Source organism: Acipenser ruthenus, chromosome 53 (assembly GCF_902713425.1).
Source record: "Acipenser ruthenus chromosome 53, fAciRut3.2 maternal haplotype, whole genome shotgun sequence".
Lineage (NCBI taxonomy): Eukaryota > Metazoa > Chordata > Actinopteri > Acipenseriformes > Acipenseridae > Acipenser > Acipenser ruthenus.
In genome coordinates this window covers 2,462,918-2,483,687 of record NC_081241.1, presented here as the reverse complement: position 1 = coordinate 2,483,687, position 20,770 = coordinate 2,462,918, and the positions used below count along the sequence as shown (strand labels likewise).

At 44.2% G+C, this 20,770-nt stretch overlaps 1 protein-coding gene across 1 annotated transcript; it reads left to right on the top strand.

The window, feature by feature from the left end:
• The first annotated feature begins 813 nt into the window (after window positions 1–813).
• On the top strand, window positions 814–15,900 carry LOC117433028 (desumoylating isopeptidase 1-like). The gene is made up of 6 exons (XM_034055072.3): window positions 814–1,108; window positions 2,529–2,550; window positions 3,360–3,429; window positions 4,429–4,538; window positions 11,560–11,682; window positions 13,402–15,900. Exons 1-6 carry the CDS (start codon window positions 1,021–1,023, stop codon window positions 13,493–13,495), a joined length of 507 nt encoding a protein of 168 aa, XP_033910963.3. The 5' UTR covers window positions 814–1,020; the 3' UTR covers window positions 13,496–15,900.
• The last annotated feature ends 4,870 nt before the right edge of the window (window positions 15,901–20,770 follow it).

Sequence of the window (20,770 nt, the reverse complement as noted above, 5' to 3'; positions counted from 1 at the left end):
TTCCCCACAAACTTTGCTTTTGTGACCAGGACAGTGATATTTTGAAATGTACCTATTTCCAATGAGAAAACGGGCGAATTTGTGTCTTTTCATTCACATAAAGTCAGAAAAAAAACAACATATGAATCCAAATTAACATGTATTTATACTAAAGTATTACAAAAATGACTACAAAAGAGTGAGTAGTTTTTCGAGATTTACGATTATACTGTAAATCACTTTCACGAATCAGCCCCCAAATGTAGTCTCCCATCATGTTCTCGTTATACTGTCCTTGGTAGCGGCGTTCAAAGTCCAGTATATCCTGGTGGAAGCGCTCGCCTTGCTCCTCCGAGTACAAAAAAAAAAAAATTGTTACACGGTGTTACCATATGCAAAAAAATGTATTTACTGTGCAAAACTCTCTTTTTTTGGTTGTTGTTGTTGAAATTTTTATAAATAAATAAATAAATATATACATACAGGGCTCTGGACTCTTGACCGGAAGGTTGTGGGTTCAATCCCCAGTGGGGGACACTGCTGTTGTACCCTTGAGCAAGGTACTTTACCTAGATTGCTCCAGTAAAAACCCAACTGTATAAATGGGGAATTGTATGTAAAATAATGTGATGTCTGTATAATGTGAAATAATGTATAATGTGATATCTTGTAACAATTGTAAGTCGCCCTGGATAAGGGCGTCTGCTAAGAAATAAATAATAATAATATTGTGATGTAACAAAATTAAAATAGCCAGTGGCCTAATTTATAAACCTTGCAATGACACAGCCAAAAAAACCAAAAAAAAATAACAGCTGGTTGCGTAAACAAAGACAGGGCAGCCGGTTAAAGTGCAGGATACACTGTGACAGAAACACATTGAAACTGTGTCTATAAGCCAGCTGCGTCCTAGTGTGGACCCCGCTGTGCTTTTTATCTCCGTGTCTGTCTGAAATTGTTATTTTTGACTGGTCGACGCTGTTTGTTTGTTAGTTAATTTATTTAATCGTTAAATCTTAATTATTAATAGGTTCTGTAGCGATGGATCAGTCAACCGTCTACCCTGTGAAACTGTACGTTTACGACATGTCTAAAGGAATGGCCCGTCAGCTCAGCCCCATAATGTTGGGTAAGTACGGTCAGTCTTCGCGATTCCCCCGCGCAGAGGGAGGCGAGAGCGGCTTGCGGGGGATAGGCGAGACCGGGGATTCAAGAATAAGAAGGGGCTGCATTATTAGTGATTTTCAATGGCCGACTGAAAATACTCCATATGGACAAAATAGAGAATATATTATGTTATAACGGGGGATTTATTTATTTTTTGTAGAGAACATTTTGACAGAATGTCCACCGTTTTTGTTCTCCTTAACTATAATAGTCATTCATAGTCGTATTGCATTTTGATATTTGTAATTTTGATGTGCCGAGGGTTCCACCTGCTATACATATATATATATATATATATATATATATATATATATATATATATATATCTATCAAGGTGAGGTAGGACTCGGTCGTTTGTGGTCAGGTGAATCAAATAGGTCAAAGTTATAATATCACAATATGACATCGCAAAGTTGGCATCTCTCCAAACTCGATTCCAGTGAATAGTCTTTTATTGAAACAAGAACATCTTGCTTGTTTGTTTGTTTTCTTCTTCCTGTGCTGTTTCATAACATCAGTTGCATAAGGAAGTTAAGCGTTCTAGAAATTTCTCGACTTTTTTTTCAAAAGAGGTAGAAGGGAAAACTACAGTAGCAAGTTACAAAATAGATTTTTAAACCAGCAGTCTGGTAAGGCGCAGTGACATGTGTTTCTTTCACAACTGCACATCATTTGAGAAACCTGTGGAATGAACAGATGTGCCTGGCAGACACATTGTATGGACTAGTTTGTTACCTTCAAGTACGTTTAAGTTCAGTTTCTGGTGTTGTCTAGTAAAGTCTCCACCACTACCTTTTAAATTCGTGGCCATATGACCCATTCATTAATTACCAAATGAAAAAAAATCAGAACTAAAGCTGTATTTATCTGATTTGATACATTACATATAGACTTAACTTTAAGTCATCATAACAATACAGTTAAAGAGAAAAATGAAAGTAGACAGTTACAAATGCTCCCCAAAAAAATGACAAAGTAGCCTGTCCTCAGATGAGGACAAGGGCTCTAATGGGTTAACTGTGTGCAGCTCATAGTATCCATTATACTACATGTTGACACACCATTCAATCAGAAATGATGTATTTATTTGACAGAGGTCTTTATCCCAGGTGACTTACACAGGTGTTGCAGGGCAGTACAGGGCTACAGTGCAAGCTGTGTATTTAAATACAGTGTAGTTTACAGTAAGTGCAACTAGTAACACTACTAAAATACAATGTGAACTAGGATGCAGCCACTTAGGATTACAAGAAGTTATCTCTACAATGACCCGTTAGTCGTGCAACAGTGCAAGGCCGGTGCATAAGCTGAGATGCTTTGTATATCGTCACAATAAAGTTAAGTAACATTCCTAGTTATAATGAGTTTCTTATTTTTTACAGGGAAACAGCTTGATGGCATATGGTAAGTCTATTATTATTATTATTATTATTATTATTATTATTATTATTATTACAATTAGGGCTGTTACGGTACACTACTGTCATGATATGTGTCATGATATGCAAGTCGCGATGCGATATGCATCACGATACTTGTGACTGTCCTGATTGGCTACTTGTAAGATGCATAATAAGATCAAATGATCATTTAATGATGGACGCAACAATGCAGTGAGATAGGAAGAGTGTAATGTATCCACACCAGCTATAAAACACACTCACTTTTCATTCAGGGACCACGTGGTAATCGTTGGAACACTTGAAATACCACTGAGAGCAATTTAAAAATAATAATATTAAACAATATTACTCGCACTTGTTTACAGCTACCAAAACCAATTCAAATAAATGAATGATGTGGATTAAATGCTTGTACATTTCATCCAGGTACTGACCAAGCCCGTTCTTGTTTAGCTTCCGAGATTCTTCTTCTTATTAATTAATCCTTTAGCAGGCGCTTTTATCCAAAGCGACTTACAGAGACTAGGGGGTGAACTATGAATCATCAGCAACTGCTGCAGAGTCACTTCCAATAGGACCGCGTTTGTTTTACCCCTCATCTGAAGGACGGAGCACAAGGAGGTGAAGTGACCTGCTCAGGGTCACACACAGCGAGTCGGTGGCTGAGCTGGGATTGAACCGGGAACCTCCTGGTAACAAGACCCCTTTCTCTAACCACCGAGCCTCTGAGATCGGAAGAGATCGGGCTTACTCAAGGCGGTGTGGCTGCAGGCGGTGTGGTGTATTTCTAAGTGGCTCTCTCTCTCACAGGCACACTGCCATCGTGGTCCATGGTGACGAGTTTTTCTATGGAGGAGAAGGTATTTCCAGTTGTCAGCCGGTAAGCATTGCATCTCATTAATTAACACAGTCCTTCCGTTTTTAGAGCTGAGGGACTTGGAGACCCAAGAAAAAGGCTTGGGTGAGAATTTTCACCTTGTGCTTTACAAATCTCTATGGGTCCATTGCAGCGTCCAAGCGGGACTGAAAAATCCCCAGGAACTGAACAAAATGAGCCCGGATGGCAGCGTACTAATGAGACAATCTAGTTAATTAGATTGATCTGAGCAAGTGGACCAAGCTAGACTGCCACTGGGAACATATAGACTAATGTATAGAAAATCTCCAAAGGAGTTGTAGGCTACTGTTAATGGTGTAACGATGCACTATTGTCTTGATACAAAACGTATTGCGACATTCAGGTAGTGGTAAGATCTGAATTTGACACACACCCTGCTAATAAGATATATATCACTGCAAGAGATTACAAGACACAGACATCCTTCATATAGCATACCCAGATAAGGACTGTGTCCTTCTCAGTAACTTCCACAAGCTTGCCTTTACATTGAGTTGAAGGAAATACACAGACAAAGCATAGCACCATATGAAGAATTTTTCTCTTAATACGAAGCTTAGGTGGTTAGCCCCCCCCCCCCGGGTCCTTGTGGACCCCCTGCGTCTTCTGGCTTTCATTCCAACTGAGCTCTCAATTACTTAACCCTTAATTGAACTAATAATTTGCTTAATTAAACCTTTTTAATTACTCTCAGCTCCTAACAAGCTGCAGATTTCAAGTTACTTACACGATTTCACAGCTAACTTGAAATTTCCAACTGTTTAAGAGCTGAAAACAATTAAGAAAGCCTAATTAAGTGAATTGTTAGTTCAGTTAAGGGTTTAGTTAAGTAATTGAGAGCTCGGTTGGAATGAAAGTCAGAAGACACAGGGGGTCCCCGAGGACCGGGTTTGAGAACCACTGATCTAATGTACACTTTAGCTTTGTATAGGTTTTATATGAGAGGGTATGAATGAAGACGTCAGGGGGTGTGCGTTTCAGGGTGGAACGATGCTTGGTGCCCCCAACACAGTGGTGGATCTGGGAACTACAGAGGTGACAGAGGAGATCTTCATGGATTACCTCACCTCGCTGGGAGAGTCCACCTACAGGTGAGGAGGACTAACTGCAGCACCGGCACTTCAACCCAAAAAGGAGCAGGCGGGATGTTTGATTAGAAATAGGGATGGCAATCAGACTCCTAATCCACAGCAGTGTGATCCATTCCAGGTTTTACTACCAGCTTGGTTAGTACCAGTGTGTATAGGTAACAAGTTCAGGTGTGTCTTATTATTAAGCTCCTAGTGAAACCAGGACTGGATCACACTGCTGTGCAACGGGAGTCTTGTTTCCATCCCTAAGTCTAGCAGAAGAAAGAAAATACAAGCTTAAATATTTAGACTTGCTTCTAAATTGTGCCCACAGACAGTTACGTTCAGAACCTCCTGCATTGTTTATAAGAAACTTGTTATTTTACCTTTGCTGTATCCTGTGTTGTACACATCACAGCGTTGAGCGGTTCAACATAATCCCAGTCGTTTTTATTTATATATTTTTTTTTTATTCACGTCGTAGGTAAATCAACTAGAGAAGGACTTTTTTTTTTTTACTCGGGACCGTTGGCCAGGAGAAAGAGATTTTTTTCTTCACATCGCAGTGTGTCCGGGTCACGCTCCCTCCCACAACAATGCTGGTGACTGAAATGAGAGGCGTTGTTGCAGGAGGGAGTGTGATCTGGGTACACTGCCATCCTTACAAGAGAAATCCTCTTTCTCCTGGCGAGTAAGCGTTGAGAAACGCATCTCCCAGTTGATTTATAACTAGGGCTTGAAGTTTTCAGGTTTTATTTTCGATCACTTGATGTCCCGTTTAACTTAGTTTGAGCCGATTCTGTTTCCTAATTAAACTCAGAAAATAGCTGTTAATTACAAAACGAGTCACTTTTTTTTTACCTTCATGTCTTAACTGAGCCTGATTCTGTTTCGCTTAATTTTTATTTCAAACAGACGTGACAAAATTACCTTAATCGCTCATCGCTGATCCTAATTGCACTCCTAACAGAGCTGTCCTGACAGGTCTCTGATTTTCTTAGCATTAAATACCCGGTCTGGAGTGTAAGCTGATAGCAAGTCCAGCATTCAAAATCTCCATGATTTATGGCAAAGAAAAAAATGATCTTACACCCAGTTTGTAATTAGTAGTTTTCTCTTTATTAGGATGCAGAGACAGCTTAATGATGACTGATTAACATTTAAAGGGAGGTAGAGATTCTCAAATTAAAACCTAATAGTTCAAGCCTTATTTATAACCCATGATATGTAATGGCAAAGTTAAAAAAAAAAAGTCGGTAATATGTTTAAAAATATAATGCTGGATACGGATTTAACACATTTATTGATTGATTAATTCATTAACAACGCTTTTTAAAGTTTAAATGTTTTGGGAGTTTAATGCGATCTGTCACCCTGAGTATTGTATTGGCTTGGTCTCCCCTCGCTATACCTGCCTGTTGCTTTTTGCTGTGGGGGTAATCAGTACTTGTTGTGTTGCTAGCTCACCACCAGATGGCAGTGTTACTGTTCATTGAGTCTGTTTTTACAGGTCTTCTGTACAAAGTGCCAGTTGTACTTTTTGTGTGTGTGTGAAAGAGGATTCTAATGATAAAACTAATTAAAGTCCGGTTTTCTCAAAACTGGTGGTAACGTAACAAGACATAAAAAAAGAGAGCGATTCATCTGCGTTCATTTTTTTTTAATATAATAATCTTCTGAATGAGAAACGCGTTAATTAATTTACCGCCCTGGTATAAACAGGTTCAAACACAATGTAACAACCTGCTTCATAAAGTCGAATGAAAGCTGCTGAATAATGTTACGTTAGCATATTGAATTCCACTGCTCTTTGTAGTTTTCCCATATACTTACTGTAAGGAAAAACTGACCAATTGAAAAATGTGACATTTCGAAATCTAACATGAAATGTTACTATAATACTGTTGTGGCTTCTGGAAGACTTTTGTAGTTTCTTTGATTACATGATGTTAATAAAAGCTCTAAATTATGTTAATATAGAGTTTTTTTGATTTATTTTTGTTAAATGATGCTCAGTCCTAAAATTCTAGGTGATACAAAACTTTTGCCCATTGCTCTAGTTGTATATTGCTGTGGTCTCCCCTCACTGTCCCTGCCTGATGCTTTGCTCTGGTTGTATATTGCTGTGGTCTCCCCTCACTGTCCCTGCCTGTTGCTTTGCTCTGGTTGTATATTGCTGTGGTCCCCCCTCACTCTCCCTGCCTGTTGCTTTGCTCTAGTTGTATATTGCTGTGGTCTCCCCTCACTCTCCCTGCCTGTTGCTTTGCTCTAGTTGTATATTGCTGTGGTCTCCCCTCACTCTCCCTGCCTGTTGCTTTGCTCTAGTTGTATATTGCTGTGGTCCCCCCTCACTGTCCCTGCCTGTTGCTTTGCTCTAGTTGTATATTGCTGTGGTCTCCCCTCACTGTCCCTGACTGTTGCTTTGCTCTAGTTGTATATTGCTGTGGTCCCCCCTCACTGTCCCTGCCTGTTGCTTTGCTCTGGTTGTATATTGCTGTGGTCTCCCCTCACTCTCCCTGCCTGTTGCTTTGCTCTGGTTGTATATTGCTGTGGTCTCCCCTCACTGTCCCTGCCTGTTGCTTTGCTCTGGTTGTATATTGCTGTGGTCCCCCCTCACTGTCCCTGCCTGTTGCTTTGCTCTAGTTGTATATTGCTGTGGTCTCCCCTCACTCTCCCTGCCTGTTGCTTTGCTCTAGTTGTATATTGCTGTGGTCTCCCCTCACTGTCCCTGCCTGTTGCTTTGCTCTGGTTGTATATTGCTGTGGTCCCCCCTCACTGTCCCTGCCTGTTGCTTTCCTCTAGTTGTATATTGCTGTGGTCTCCCCTCACTCTCCCTGCCTGTTGCTTTGCTCTAGTTGTATATTGCTGTGGTCTCCCCTCACTCTCCCTGCCTGTTGCTTTGCTCTAGTTGTATATTGCTGTGGTCTCCCCTCACTGTCCCTGCCTGTTGCTTTGCTCTGGTTGTATATTGCTGTGGTCTCCCCTCACTGTCCCTGCATGTTGCTTTGCTCTGGTTGTATATTGCTGTGGTCTCCCCTCACTGCCCCTGCCTGTTGCTTTGCTCTGGTTGTATATTGCTGTGGTCTCCCCTCACTGCCCCTGCCTGTTGCTTTGCTCTAGTTGTATATTGCTGTGGTCTCCCCTCACTCTCCCTGCCTGTTGCTTTGCTCTAGTTGTATATTGCTGTGGTCTCCCCTCACTGTCCCTGCCTGTTGCTTTGCTCTAGTTGTATATTGCTGTGGTCTCCCCTCACTCTCCCTGCCTGTTGCTTTGCTCTAGTTGTATATTGCTGTGGTCTCCCCTCACTGCCCCTGCCTGTTGCTTTGCTCTAGTTGTATATTGCTGTGGTCTCCCCTCACTCTCCCTGCCTGTTGCTTTGCTCTAGTTGTATATTGCTGTGGTCTCCCCTCACTCTCCCTGCCTGTTGCTTTGCTCTAGTTGTATATTGCTGTGGTCCCCCCTCACTGTCCCTGCCTGTTGCTTTGCTCTAGTTGTATATTGCTGTGGTCCCCCCTCACTGTCCCTGCCTGTTGCTTTGCTCTGGTTGTATATTGCTGTGGTCTCCCCTCACTCTCCCTGCCTGTTGCTTTGCTCTGGTTGTATATTGCTGTGGTCTCCCCTCACTGTCCCTGCCTGTTGCTTTGCTCTGGTTGTATATTGCTGTGGTCCCCCCTCACTGTCCCTGCCTGTTGCTTTGCTCTAGTTGTATATTGCTGTGGTCTCCCCTCACTCTCCCTGCCTGTTGCTTTGCTCTAGTTGTATATTGCTGTGGTCTCCCCTCACTCTCCCTGCCTGTTGCTTTGCTCTAGTTGTATATTGCTGTGGTCTCCCCTCACTCTCCCTGCCTGTTGCTTTGCTCTAGTTGTATATTGCTGTGGTCCCCCCTCACTGTCCCTGCCTGTTGCTTTGCTCTAGTTGTATATTGCTGTGGTCTCCCCTCACTGTCCCTGCCTGTTGCTTTGCTCTAGTTGTATATTGCTGTGGTCTCCCCTCACTCTCCCTGCCTGTTGCTTTGCTCTAGTTGTATATTGCTGTGGTCTCCCCTCACTCTCCCTGCCTGTTGCTTTGCTCTGGTTGTATATTGCTGTGGTCCCCCCTCACTGTCCCTGCCTGTTGCTTTGCTCTAGTTGTATATTGCTGTGGTCTCCCCTCACTCTCCCTGCCTGTTGCTTTGCTCTGGTTGTATATTGCTGTGGTCTCCCCTCACTGCCCCTGCCTGTTGCTTTGCTCTAGTTGTATATTGCTGTGGTCTCCCCTCACTCTCCCTGCCTGTTGCTTTGCTCTGGTTGTATATTGCTGTGGTCTCCCCTCACTCTCCCTGCCTGTTGCTTTGCTCTAGTTGTATATTGCTGTGGTCTCCCCTCACTCTCCCTGCCTGTTGCTTTGCTCTAGTTGTATATTGCTGTGGTCTCCCCTCACTCTCCCTGCCTGTTGCTTTGCTCTGGTTGTATATTGCTGTGGTCTCCCCTCACTCTCCCTGCCTGTTGCTTTGCTCTAGTTGTATATTGCTGTGGTCTCCCCTCACTCTCCCTGCCTGTTGCTTTGCTCTAGTTGTATATTGCTGTGGTCTCCCCTCACTCTCCCTGCCTGTTGCTTTGCTCTGGTTGTATATTGCTGTGGTCTCCCCTCACTCTCCCTGCCTGTTGCTTTGCTCTGGTTGTATATTGCTGTGGTCTCCCCTCACTCTCCCTGCCTGTTGCTTTGCTCTAGTTGTATATTGCTGTGGTCTCCCCTCACTCTCCCTGCCTGTTGCTTTGCTCTAGTTGTATATTGCTGTGGTCTCCCCTCACTCTCCCTGCCTGTTGCTTTGCTCTAGTTGTATATTGCTGTGGTCTCCCCTCACTGTCCCTGCCTGTTGCTTTGCTCTAGTTGTATATTGCTGTGGTCTCCCCTCACTGTCCCTGCCTGTTGCTTTGCTCTAGTTGTATATTGCTGTGGTCTCCCCTCACTGTCCCTGCCTGTTGCTTTGCTCTAGTTGTATATTGCTGTGGTCTCCCCTCACTGTCCCTGCCTGTTGCTTTGCTCTAGTTGTATATTGCTGTGGTCTCCCCTCACTGTCCCTGCCTGTTGCTTTGCTCTAGTTGTATATTGCTGTGGTCTCCCCTCACTGTCCCTGCCTGTTGCTTTGCTCTAGTTGTATATTGCTGTGGTCCCCCCTCACTGACCCTGCCTGTTGCTTTGCTCTGGTTGTATATTGCTGTGGTCTCCCCTCACTGTCCCTGCCTGTTGCTTTGCTCTAGTTGTATATTGCTGTGGTCTCCCCTCACTGTCCCTGCCTGTTGCTTTGCTCTGGTTGTATATTGCTGTGGTCTCCCCTCACTCTCCCTGCCTGTTGCTTTGCTCTGGTTGTATATTGCTGTGGTCTCCCCTCACTGTCCCTGCCTGTTGCTTTGCTCTAGTTGTATATTGCTGTGGTCTCCCCTCACTCTCCCTGCCTGTTGCTTTGCTCTAGTTGTATATTGCTGTGGTCTCCCCTCACTGTCCCTGCCTGTTGCTTTGCTCTAGTTGTATATTGCTGTGGTCTCCCCTCACTCTCCCTGCCTGTTGCTTTGCTCTAGTTGTATATTGCTGTGGTCTCCCCTCACTGCCCCTGCCTGTTGCTTTGCTCTAGTTGTATATTGCTGTGGTCTCCCCTCACTCTCCCTGCCTGTTGCTTTGTTCTAGTTGTATATTGCTGTGGTCTCCCCTCACTGCCCCTGCCTGTTGCTTTGCTCTAGTTGTATATTGCTGTGGTCTCCCCTCACTGCCCCTGCCTGTTGCTTTGCTCTGGTTGTATATTGCTGTGGTCTCCCCTCACTCTCCCTGCCTGTTGCTTTGCTCTGGTTGTATATTGCTGTGGTCTCCCCTCACTCTCCCTGCCTGTTGCTTTGCTCTAGTTGTATATTGCTGTGGTCTCCCCTCACTCTCCCTGCCTGTTGCTTTGCTCTAGTTGTATATTGCTGTGGTCTCCCCTCACTGTCCCTGCCTGTTGCTTTGCTCTAGTTGTATATTGCTGTGGTCTCCCCTCACTCTCCCTGCCTGTTGCTTTGCTCTAGTTGTATATTGCTGTGGTCTCCCCTCACTCTCCCTGCCTGTTGCTTTGCTCTGGTTGTATATTGCTGTGGTCTCCCCTCACTCTCCCTGCCTGTTGCTTTGCTCTGGTTGTATATTGCTGTGGTCTCCCCTCACTCTCCCTGCCTGTTGCTTTGCTCTAGTTGTATATTGCTGTGGTCTCCCCTCACTCTCCCTGCCTGTTGCTTTGCTCTAGTTGTATATTGCTGTGGTCTCCCCTCACTGTCCCTGCCTGTTGCTTTGCTCTAGTTGTATATTGCTGTGGTCTCCCCTCACTCTCCCTGCCTGTTGCTTTGCTCTAGTTGTATATTGCTGTGGTCTCCCCTCACTCTCCCTGCCTGTTGCTTTGCTCTAGTTGTATATTGCTGTGGTCTCCCCTCACTCTCCCTGCCTGTTGCTTTGCTCTAGTTGTATATTGCTGTGGTCTCCCCTCACTGTCCCTGCCTCTTGCTTTGCTCTGGTTGTATATTGCTGTGGTCTCCCCTCACTGTCCCTGCCTGTTGCTTTGCTCTAGTTGTATATTGCTGTGGTCTCCCCTCACTCTCCCTGCCTGTTGCTTTGCTCTAGTTGTATATTGCTGTGGTCTCCCCTCACTGTCCCTGCCTGTTGCTTTGCTCTGGTTGTATATTGCTGTGGTCTCCCCTCACTGTCCCTGCCTGTTGCTTTGCTCTAGTTGTATATTGCTGTGGTCTCCCCTCACTCTCCCTGCCTGTTGCTTTGCTCTGGTTGTATATTGCTGTGGTCTCCCCTCACTGTCCCTGCCTGTTGCTTTGCTCTAGTTGTATATTGCTGTGGTCTCCCCTCACTGGCCCTGCCTGTTGCTTTGCTCTAGTTGTATATTGCTGTGGTCTCCCCTCACTGGCCCTGCCTGTTGCTTTGCTCTAGTTGTATATTGCTGTGGTCTCCCCTCACTCTCCCTGCCTGTTGCTTTGCTCTGGTTGTATATTGCTGTGGTCTCCCCTCACTCTCCCTGCCTCTTGCTTTGCTCTAGGGGGGATCGGTATCGCCTGTTTGAACACAATTGCAACACATTCAGTAACGAGGTGGCCCAGTTCCTGACGGGGGCAAAGATCCCAGCCTACATCACTGACCTCCCCTCCGAGGTGCTCTCCACGTGAGTACAGCCGAATACAGCCAGGGAAACAGGACTCCCACTGCATAGCAGTGTCACCCAGTCCAGGTTTTACTGCTAGCAGCTTGATTAGCTCCAGTGTGTCTAGGTAACAAGCTCAGGTGTGTCTTACTATTAAACTCCTAGTGAAACCAGGACTGGATCATGCAATAGGAGTCGTATTATATCCCTGTGTGTGTGTGTGTGTGTTATTTATTTATATATATATATATATATATATATATATATATATATATATATATATATATATATATTTTAGCTCAAAGAGCCAGCTGCCCTAATATTAATATTACACACACAGACACACCAGAGATGGAAATAAGACTCCTATCGCATCATGTTTTACAATAAAAAACACAGAAAGCACCATTTTCTTTTTGTCAAAAAATAAAAACGCCCATCAATTTGGTTTATTTTTTTTTATAGGCTTCGGGATCAATTTGAACAGCATTTACCGCACTGGGGAATCTGTGGTTATTCTGGGATCATCCCTAACAATAGATGCCTGCTGTTCTCCAGTGCTGTAAACGTTCCAATGAAATCCATCCATGTTCTATCCTGGTGGGCTATGGGTTCATTAAATTGACCCCTGTTGTGAATTCACTCCTCTTTTAAAGTAGCATCTTACCTGCCATGCAGTGATAGGTCTCAAAGGTGCAGTTCTGTAAGAAATGTAACAAGCTTGTATTTCATTTTGAATCATGATTTAAAAAAAAAAAAATCCTCTGCAGTCTATAATGTTTAATTACAACCAAGCTTATTCATTTTCAACACTCTCCTTTTAAACGAATGCATTTGTTTTTGACTCCAGTTCTTTCTTGAAACATCATGACCCCTGTTAACTGTGCACTGGGTTGCAGGGGCTTGGCTACTCAATGCGATCAATGTATTCTTGGCTGTAGCAGGCGACCAAACCTAGAGCTATCCAAGCTGAGGAAACTCAAATGAAACGGGTGTCAATCAAACCCTGACACTTTCCTATTGGCTTTGGATAGCCCCGCCCCTCTCGATCACAGTAGGTCAGAAACGACATTAACACGACGTTCCAGTGAAGGACCTCAGTACAATTCTGCTGTTTTGAGAGGGTGGTGTAGTCAAGGTTAAACATGGGTAAACTTACCCACTTCTCATTGAGCTCTTTCATGCACGGCGACCTCATATAGGGATGGATAAAGAAAAACTCTTCTAGTCTTTATCTATCTATCTGTCTATCTGTGGGGACATGTGGAAGACTAGCAAGCAAATGCATGACAGCCTCATATGCCATCCCCCCCTCCCATATAAAGCAATAGAACAAAAATTGAAAACCTTCAATGAAAAATATATTATGTGTCCAAAACCATTCAGCTATTTTCTATATTTCATGCATGAAAGAGTTGCAGAATAAAACGTTTACTTGCTGCCTACTCTCCTGTGATAAGCACATCCTGGCTGTACCAAGACCAAAAGCGAATGGATAGTCCAGTTTAATATATAAAGCAACTCTGTGTTTAATGATGGGCAGAATCTCTTCTGATTCCCCACAATTCTACACGACCACTGCAACCGACAACCTCAGTCTACTGAGGTCATCTCTGCACAGCCTTCGTACCTACCATGAACACCAAAAATGTTCCCACTATAGTACTGCTTAGAGAGCCCTCGTCAATAAAGGAACAAGCCTGCTTCTAATTGTCGGATTCCCCGATTGTTTTTTCCCAGGCCGTTCGGACAGGCTTTGCGACCGATCCTGGACTCGATTCACATCCAGCCTCCTGGAGGAAACCACTTCAACGGGCACTACGGCCAGAGATAGAGGAGCCAGACCCCCCGCAGACAAGATCAGAGGAATAGAAATATATACATTTGAAATATAGAGAATTATATATATCGTGTACTGTACCACTACCTACACGTGCAGGATTTTTATGGACTTATCTCATCAGGGTTTTTTAAACCTTCTCAAAACCCTTCTTATTCTCTCTCTTCCCGCCCATTCATTTTGTAATATTAGCTAGAGCAGGGGTGTGAAACTCCTGGAGGGCCCCAGTGTCTTCTGGCTTTCGTTCCACCCCCAGCTCTTCATTCACGGGACACATTTCACACCTCTCTCCCAGGCCTCACAATGTTTCACAGGTCTTGTACCTTGAATCAAGAGCATTTCTATAGATCATCATCAGCTGTAAAAATATTAAACACGTACAATTGAACAAATAAGAGATCAATGAAGTTAATTGAGAGCTGAAGTTGTAATGACAACCAGAAGACCCTTCAGAGGCCCTTGAGGACTGGAGTCTCACCCAGTCCTGGGGTTCAGAACTCCCTCCCCCTGTTCAGACCATGAAACAGCAAAGCTGAAAGTATTCCCAGTACAGTAATCATTGAGAGTCAAACACTAGCCCTGTTGCTGCACCCAGTCCTGGGCTTCAGAACTCCCCTAAACAGAGTATATTATTATTATTATTATTATTATTATTATTATTATTATTATTATTATTGAAATGATCAGGAGCCAGGAGTTTGAGCAGGGTTAGAAACTCACACTAGCCCTGCTGCTGGCCTCAGTCCTGGGGTTCAGAACTCCCCTCAAAGAAGTCTATTATTATTATTATTATTATTATTATTATTATTATTATTATTATTATAATGATCAGGAACCAGGAGTTTGAGCAGGGTTAGAAACTCACACTAGCCCTGCTGCTGCTGCTGCACCCAGTCCTGGGGTTCAGAGCTCCCTTCAATGAAGTCTAGTATTATTATTATTATTAATATTGAAATGATCAGGAGTCAGGAGTTTGAGCAGGGTTACAAACTCACACTAGCCCTGCTGCTGCACCCAGTCCTGGGGTTCAGAGCTCCCTTCAATGAAGTCTAGTATTATTATTATTAATATTGAAATGATCAGGAGCCAGGAGTTTGAGCAGGGTTAGAAACTCACACTAGCCCTGCTGCTGCTGCTGCACCCAGTCCTGGGGTTCAGAGCTCCCCTCAATGAAGTCTAGTATTATTATTATTAATATTGAAATGATCAGGAGTCAGGAGTTTGAGCAGGGTTAGAAACTCACACTGGTCCTGCTGCTGCTGCTGCTGCACCCAGTCCTGGGGTTCAGAGCTCCCTCCCCTTGTTCAGGTATAGTATTGAACTGATCCTGATCACAGCATGAATACGCCTCACCTGTGAGTCTGCAGGTTTACTAACAGGAGCTGTTCATGCAGCTACAAAGGAGGAACAATATGTTTAAGATCAAACTCCTGATCATGTCAATAACAGACTTCATTGAGGGGAGTTCTGAACCCCAGGTTAAAATCAAGCACTTTGTAAACCCCACCGATCAATATCCCCAAAACATTTGCAACCGCCCGAGTGTTAAATTGAGAAATCAAATGAGCTGTGATTGTGACGAGCAGAAGCTTTTTCCTGCGTGTGATATTGATAGACTGGTCTGAAACTCACGAAGGGGACGGGAGAGAAAAGCAAGTGTGATCATTTGCACTGTATCTGTGTATTTTTACCCTGTATCTGTAATGAAGTTGGAGTCTCTCTTGTCATGTTCCAAACCTCATTTTGTTGTAATACAGCAATGGGCAAACGTTTAGCATCCCCCTCTATATAGAATGAATTAATTTAGCTTCATAAAGTCGAATTAAACCTGCTGAATAATGTTACGTTAGCACTGAATCACACACCGCTTTGTAGTTTTTCCAGTTAACAAAAGAAAAACTTGACATTGAAAAATGTGGCATTTCAAAATCTAACATGAAATACTACTGTACAACTATTGAGGCTTCCGGTAGACTCTTGCAATATCATTTTGTTTCTTTAATTACATGATATTAAATAATAAAAGATCTGAATTCTTTCTCAATCCTAAAATTCTAGGTGATGCAAAACTTTGGGCCAGAGCTGTACAGTCTTCGAAACGAAACTCACGACAGCCAATTTGGGAAAGATTAAATCTGTCTTCACTGACCAATCAGAGTCCTGCTTTACTGGATTTCTTCCAACCACAACTTGTTGCCAAGTCAGTTTTTAATTTATTTTTTGTGGTTTCATTTTATTTATTTTTTTTAATTTTTTTTTATAACTTGTTGACTTTGTTCTGCAGTGATGTTTCTCATTTTAAGGTGAATATTTTGTTTTTATACCGGCTTGATTCGAACCCTGTGCCATTTAGGTGTGGTGTTTCCTGGTCTTTTATAATAAACTAACACTTAACTGTCTAGTCTGTATACTTAATGCAGTCGGAGGTAATGTTGTCAACTCCCCAGTAATGTTGTTGAAGCCGACACCCTGGAATCCTTCAAGAAGCTGCTTGATGAGATTCTGGGATCAATAAGCTACTAACAACCAAACGAGCAAGATGGGCTGAATGGCCTCCTCTCGTTTGGAAACTTTCTTACGTTCTTATGTACACCAGTCACACTCGATAGCTGTCTCACCTTTTAGAATGCCATTACTCAGTCAGGTTTATTAAATCCCGTCTCATGCACTGCCTGTCTTGATTGTAGTGTAAGACTACAGTGTTTCTTATTGGATGTTAGGCTGGAATGTTGTTCAGCATGGGCTGTATTCAAAGTGCAAGCTAAATCCTATTAAGTTTTTATGCAAGGGTTTCTATTTTTTTGGCCCCACCTATGTGCTAATGTCATGTAATTCTGAAAGCAGAGCCTGGATAAATCGAATTGAGTATCACTGGTTTACACTGTAGAGAATTGTAGTAACTTTATTATTTATTATCATGAATTAGACAATTCTAATTTGATAGAATATTCATAATCACACAGTTTATTGATAAATAATAATAATAAAAAAATCGTAACAAATAAACCCCACTGCCTTCCACACTGCAGCCCAGCGCTTTCTTTATCTAACCACTGAGCTCCTCAAACCCCACTGCCTTCCACACTGCAGCCCAGAGCTTTCTTTATCTAACCACTGAGCTCCTCAAACCCCACTGCCTTCCACACTGCAGCCCAGCGCTTTCTTTATCTAACCACTGAGCTCCTCAAACCCCACTGCCTTCCACACTGCAGCCCAGCGCTTTCTTTATCTAACCACTGAGCTCCTCAAACCCCACTGCCCTCCACACTGCAGCCCAGCGCTTTCTTTATCTAACCACTGAGCTCCTCAAACCCCACTGCCTTCCACACTGCAGCCCAGCGCTTTCTTTATCTAACCACTGAGCTCCTCAAACCCACTGCCTTCCACACTGCAGCCCAGCGCTTTCTTTATCTAACCACTGAGCTCCTCAAACCCCACTGCCTTCCACACTGCAGCCCAGCGCTTTCTTTATCTAACCACTGAGCTCCACAAACCCCACTGCCTTCCACACTGCAGCCCAGCGCTTTCTTTATCTAACCACTGAGCTCCTCAAACCCCACTGCATTCCACACTGCAGCCCAGCGCTTTCTTTATCTAACCACTGAGCTCCTCAAACCCCACTGCCTTCCACACTGCAGCCCAGCGCTTTCTTTATCTAACCACTGAGCTCCTCAAACCCCACTGCCTTCTACACTGCAGCCCAGCGCTTTCTTTATCTAACCACTGAGCTCCTCAAACCCCACTGCCTTCCACACTGCAGCCCAGCGCTTTCTTTCTGTCTTGCTCTAAATTGTCACAAAGTCTTTACATCTCGAGTTATGAGAAGGTGTGATCTCACTTAGATCCCTGTACAGCTTTCAAATCAGCAGGAATTCTCTATAAAAAGATCCTAGGATGCGTGTGAATACTTCATCCACCAACACTCCCGCAGATGTTGCTGAGAGGAAGGAAGGAGCTAAAAATACCAGCAAGTCTGCTCTTCTGTTCCATAGCAACGACAACAAATGTATTTCAAATTGAATATTCATTATTTATTTGTTTATATATGAGGGATATTATTTAACACATCTCAGTTTCTTCTAGTTTCAATAACACTGATAGCAAAATTAGCCCAAACATTTGTCTGCTTGACCATTTTTTTCTCGTTTCAATAACACCGATGAAGGCACTGGCTGAAACGCTTGTCTGCTTGACTCAGTTTAGTTTCAGTAACACTGATGAAGGCATTAGAGCCAGAACGCTTGTCTGCTTGAGTTTAGTTTCAATAACATAAGAACATAAGAACATAAGAAAGTTTACAAACGAGAGGAGGCCATTCAGCCCATCTTGCTTGTTTGGTTGTTAGTAGCTTATTGATACCAGAATCTCATCAAGCAGCTTCTTGAATGATCCCACGATGTCAGCTACAACAACATTACTGGGGAGTTGGTTCCAGACCCTCACAATTCTCTGTGTAAAAAAGTGTCTCCTATTTTCTGTTCTGAATGCCCCTTTATCTAATCTCCATTTGTGACCCCTGGTCCTTGTTTCTTTTTTCAGGTCAAAGAAGTCCCCTGGGTCGACATTGTCAATACCTTTTAGGATTTTGAAATGCTTGTCTGCTTGACTCAGTTTAGTTTCAATAACAGTGATGAAGGCACTAGAGTCAGAATGCTTGTCTGCTTGACTCAGCTTCCTCTAGTTTCACCGCAATAACACTGATGAAGGCAGAACCTACTGAGTCACCTCACCGCGCTACAGCGGCCCCTATTGGCCAGGCGAGCTTAAAACAGACACCTGCAGGGCTGGCCTTTGTCCTCCAGGGGCCGCTGTGGAGCTCCTAGGTATAAAGAGGTAATTGGATCAGGGATCGGGGATCGGAGGACACCCACTGAGCTGCCCTGGGGGAACATAACTGAACAGGCTAAATTGGGGAGAAAATCTGGGGTAGAACAAATTGGGCACTCTAAATTTAAAAATAAACCAAAAATCAAAATACGTCGCCTCACCTCTGCTCTCCTTCCTGTAGGAAGTGTCTATATTTTCAGAGGGTGTAGCCGATGCGACATGCCATCATCCGACATGCCATCATTAACTTCTCACTAATAATTATAATTATCAGCGTTTGATGCATAAGACCATCTGCATTCTGTTTCACCCACTTCATACCAGATCCACTATACTGTCACACACACACACACACATCTTTGCAGTGTCCATGAGGACTTTGCATTGACTCCCATATAGTGTACAGCTCTGGCCAAAAGTTTGGCATCACCCTGTAGAATGAACTCATTTTGCTTCATATGTTACGTTGTCAGGGTCGGGGGTCGGGGGTCGGGGGTCGGGGTTGTACAAAACAGTATTTCAGCCAAGCTGAGGCTATCACAGTGACCTAAGAACAGAAACAGCAGACCCCCTGCCTTTGCATACATAACAGAACTGAGGAGTTCTCTATCAGATCCTCCTGTATATGTTAGCTGGCCAATTTGGCAAGGAGTTACCCCATTTGGCCTGACCACATTATCACATGTTTTTCTAAAATTCCCTCCAATCTGGTCAGTCTAACCAGTCCAGCCACATTCACACATGCTGGCCCTGCACTACTCTGACTGCTTTATCCTTATTAGTTTATTTGGCAGACACCTTTCCCCAAGGCGACTTACAGTTGTTACATGACAGTAGAGGGTTACAATGCAAAATCGATATTTAAACAGAGTCTACAGTAAATGATACTACTAAAGTACAACATGCAACAACTTAGGATTACAAGAAGTTATATCTACAGTGAAATATTACTAGTGCAATCGGGCAAGGATAGTGCATCAGTGCATGAGGATCCAGAAACGTGGTTGCTGAGATCAGGCAAGTCCAGTGCATTGTAGTTTTGAGGAGGCGGGGAAGGCAGGGAGAGATGACTCACCCTGCGCACCACATTAATAAGATATGAAACATTAGGAAAATGTTATAGAAAGTAGTTAGTTTTAGGGTATTTTAAGTATTCATCATCTTTAAGAAGATTTATAGCACTGAAGAAAGCCACTGCGAGGAAATAATTAGCTGAAAATCCACCGGATGAGAAAACACAAGACAGGCACACGATAGCCTTTCTCTGAGCAGCCAAGCTGTCTGCGAAATACATGGCCTTATTGTGTCTCTATGAAAACAGAGAAATTTTCTAGCGAGCGGATTGTTATCATTTCGCTTCTTCAGAGTGGACTGCAAGAAATCTACTGTCCTGAAATGGCCTTGTGGTGTGCAGGGGGAGTCACACAGTCAGGGGAGTGCAGGGGTCCCCGAGGGTCTCCCCTGGTAAAGGCACGGCCGCGTGGTGTGCAAGGGAGTCACACAGTCAGGGGAGTGCAGGGGTCCCCGAGGGTCTCCCCTGGTAAAGGCACGGCCGTGTGGTGTGCAGGGGGAGTCACACAGTCAGGGGAGTGCAGGGGTCCCCAAGGGTCTCCCCTGGTAAAGGCACGGCCACGTGGTGTGCAGGGGAGTCACACAGTCAGGGGAGTGCAGGGGTCCCCGAGGGTCTCCCCTGGTAAAGGCACGGCCGCGTGGTGTGCAGGGGAGTCACACAGTCAGGGGAGTGCAGGGGTCCCCGAGGGTCTCCCCTGGTAAAGGCACGGCCGCATGGTGTGCAGGGGAGTCACACAGTCAGGGGAGTGCAGGGGTCCCCGAGGGTCTCCCCTGGTAAAGGCACAGCCGCGTGGTGTGCAGGGGGAGTCACACAGTCAGGGGAGCGCAGGGGTCCCCGAGGGTCTCCCCTGGTAAAGGCACGGCCGCATGGTGTGCAGGGGGTAGTCAGGCAAAACCGGCAGGGACTGTTTCTCCTCCTCACGCTACAGCGGACCCCACCAGCCAGGCACAGAAGGTAACTTCTGTCTAGAAAAACTTCCAAACAGCTTACTAAGCAGAACTTGTATTCTGTTTTGAATCTTTCCAATAACAAGAAACAATCTTTTCTGCGGTTGATTTCCTTCTGCAATGATAAGAAATGAAACCTAGAATTAAAAAGAAAAAAACAAGCCTGTCAGTGACATCCATCCCCCAGCTACACGGCTGTCAATTCACAATCAGAGCTCTCAGTGTGAAGCTGATGACCCTGATATATGTGTAGAGCAGTATAGAATGCAGCACAAACCCCTTGCAAATGAATTAGTTCTGCACGCGCCCTCCCAGTGTTAATAATGAATATGTTTGTGTGTCACTGTCACAAGTGACTGATGAGGTCTGTCACAGCCAGGTCCTGTTCCCCAGACTCCACATATGCTCCCTCATTTCCAGCAT

Bases quoted from the DNA above. Each gene is read 5' to 3' on its own strand.
- LOC117433028 (XM_034055072.3), top strand. From the start codon at position 1,021: ATGGATCAGTCAACCGTCTACCCTGTGAAACTGTACGTTTACGACATG. The intron at 1,109-2,528 runs GTAAGTACGGTC...TATTTTTTACAG, and splicing joins GCTCAGCCCCATAATGTTGG to GGAAACAGCTTGATGGCATA. The intron at 11,683-13,401 runs GTGAGTACAGCC...GTTTTTTCCCAG, and splicing joins CCCTCCGAGGTGCTCTCCAC to GCCGTTCGGACAGGCTTTGC.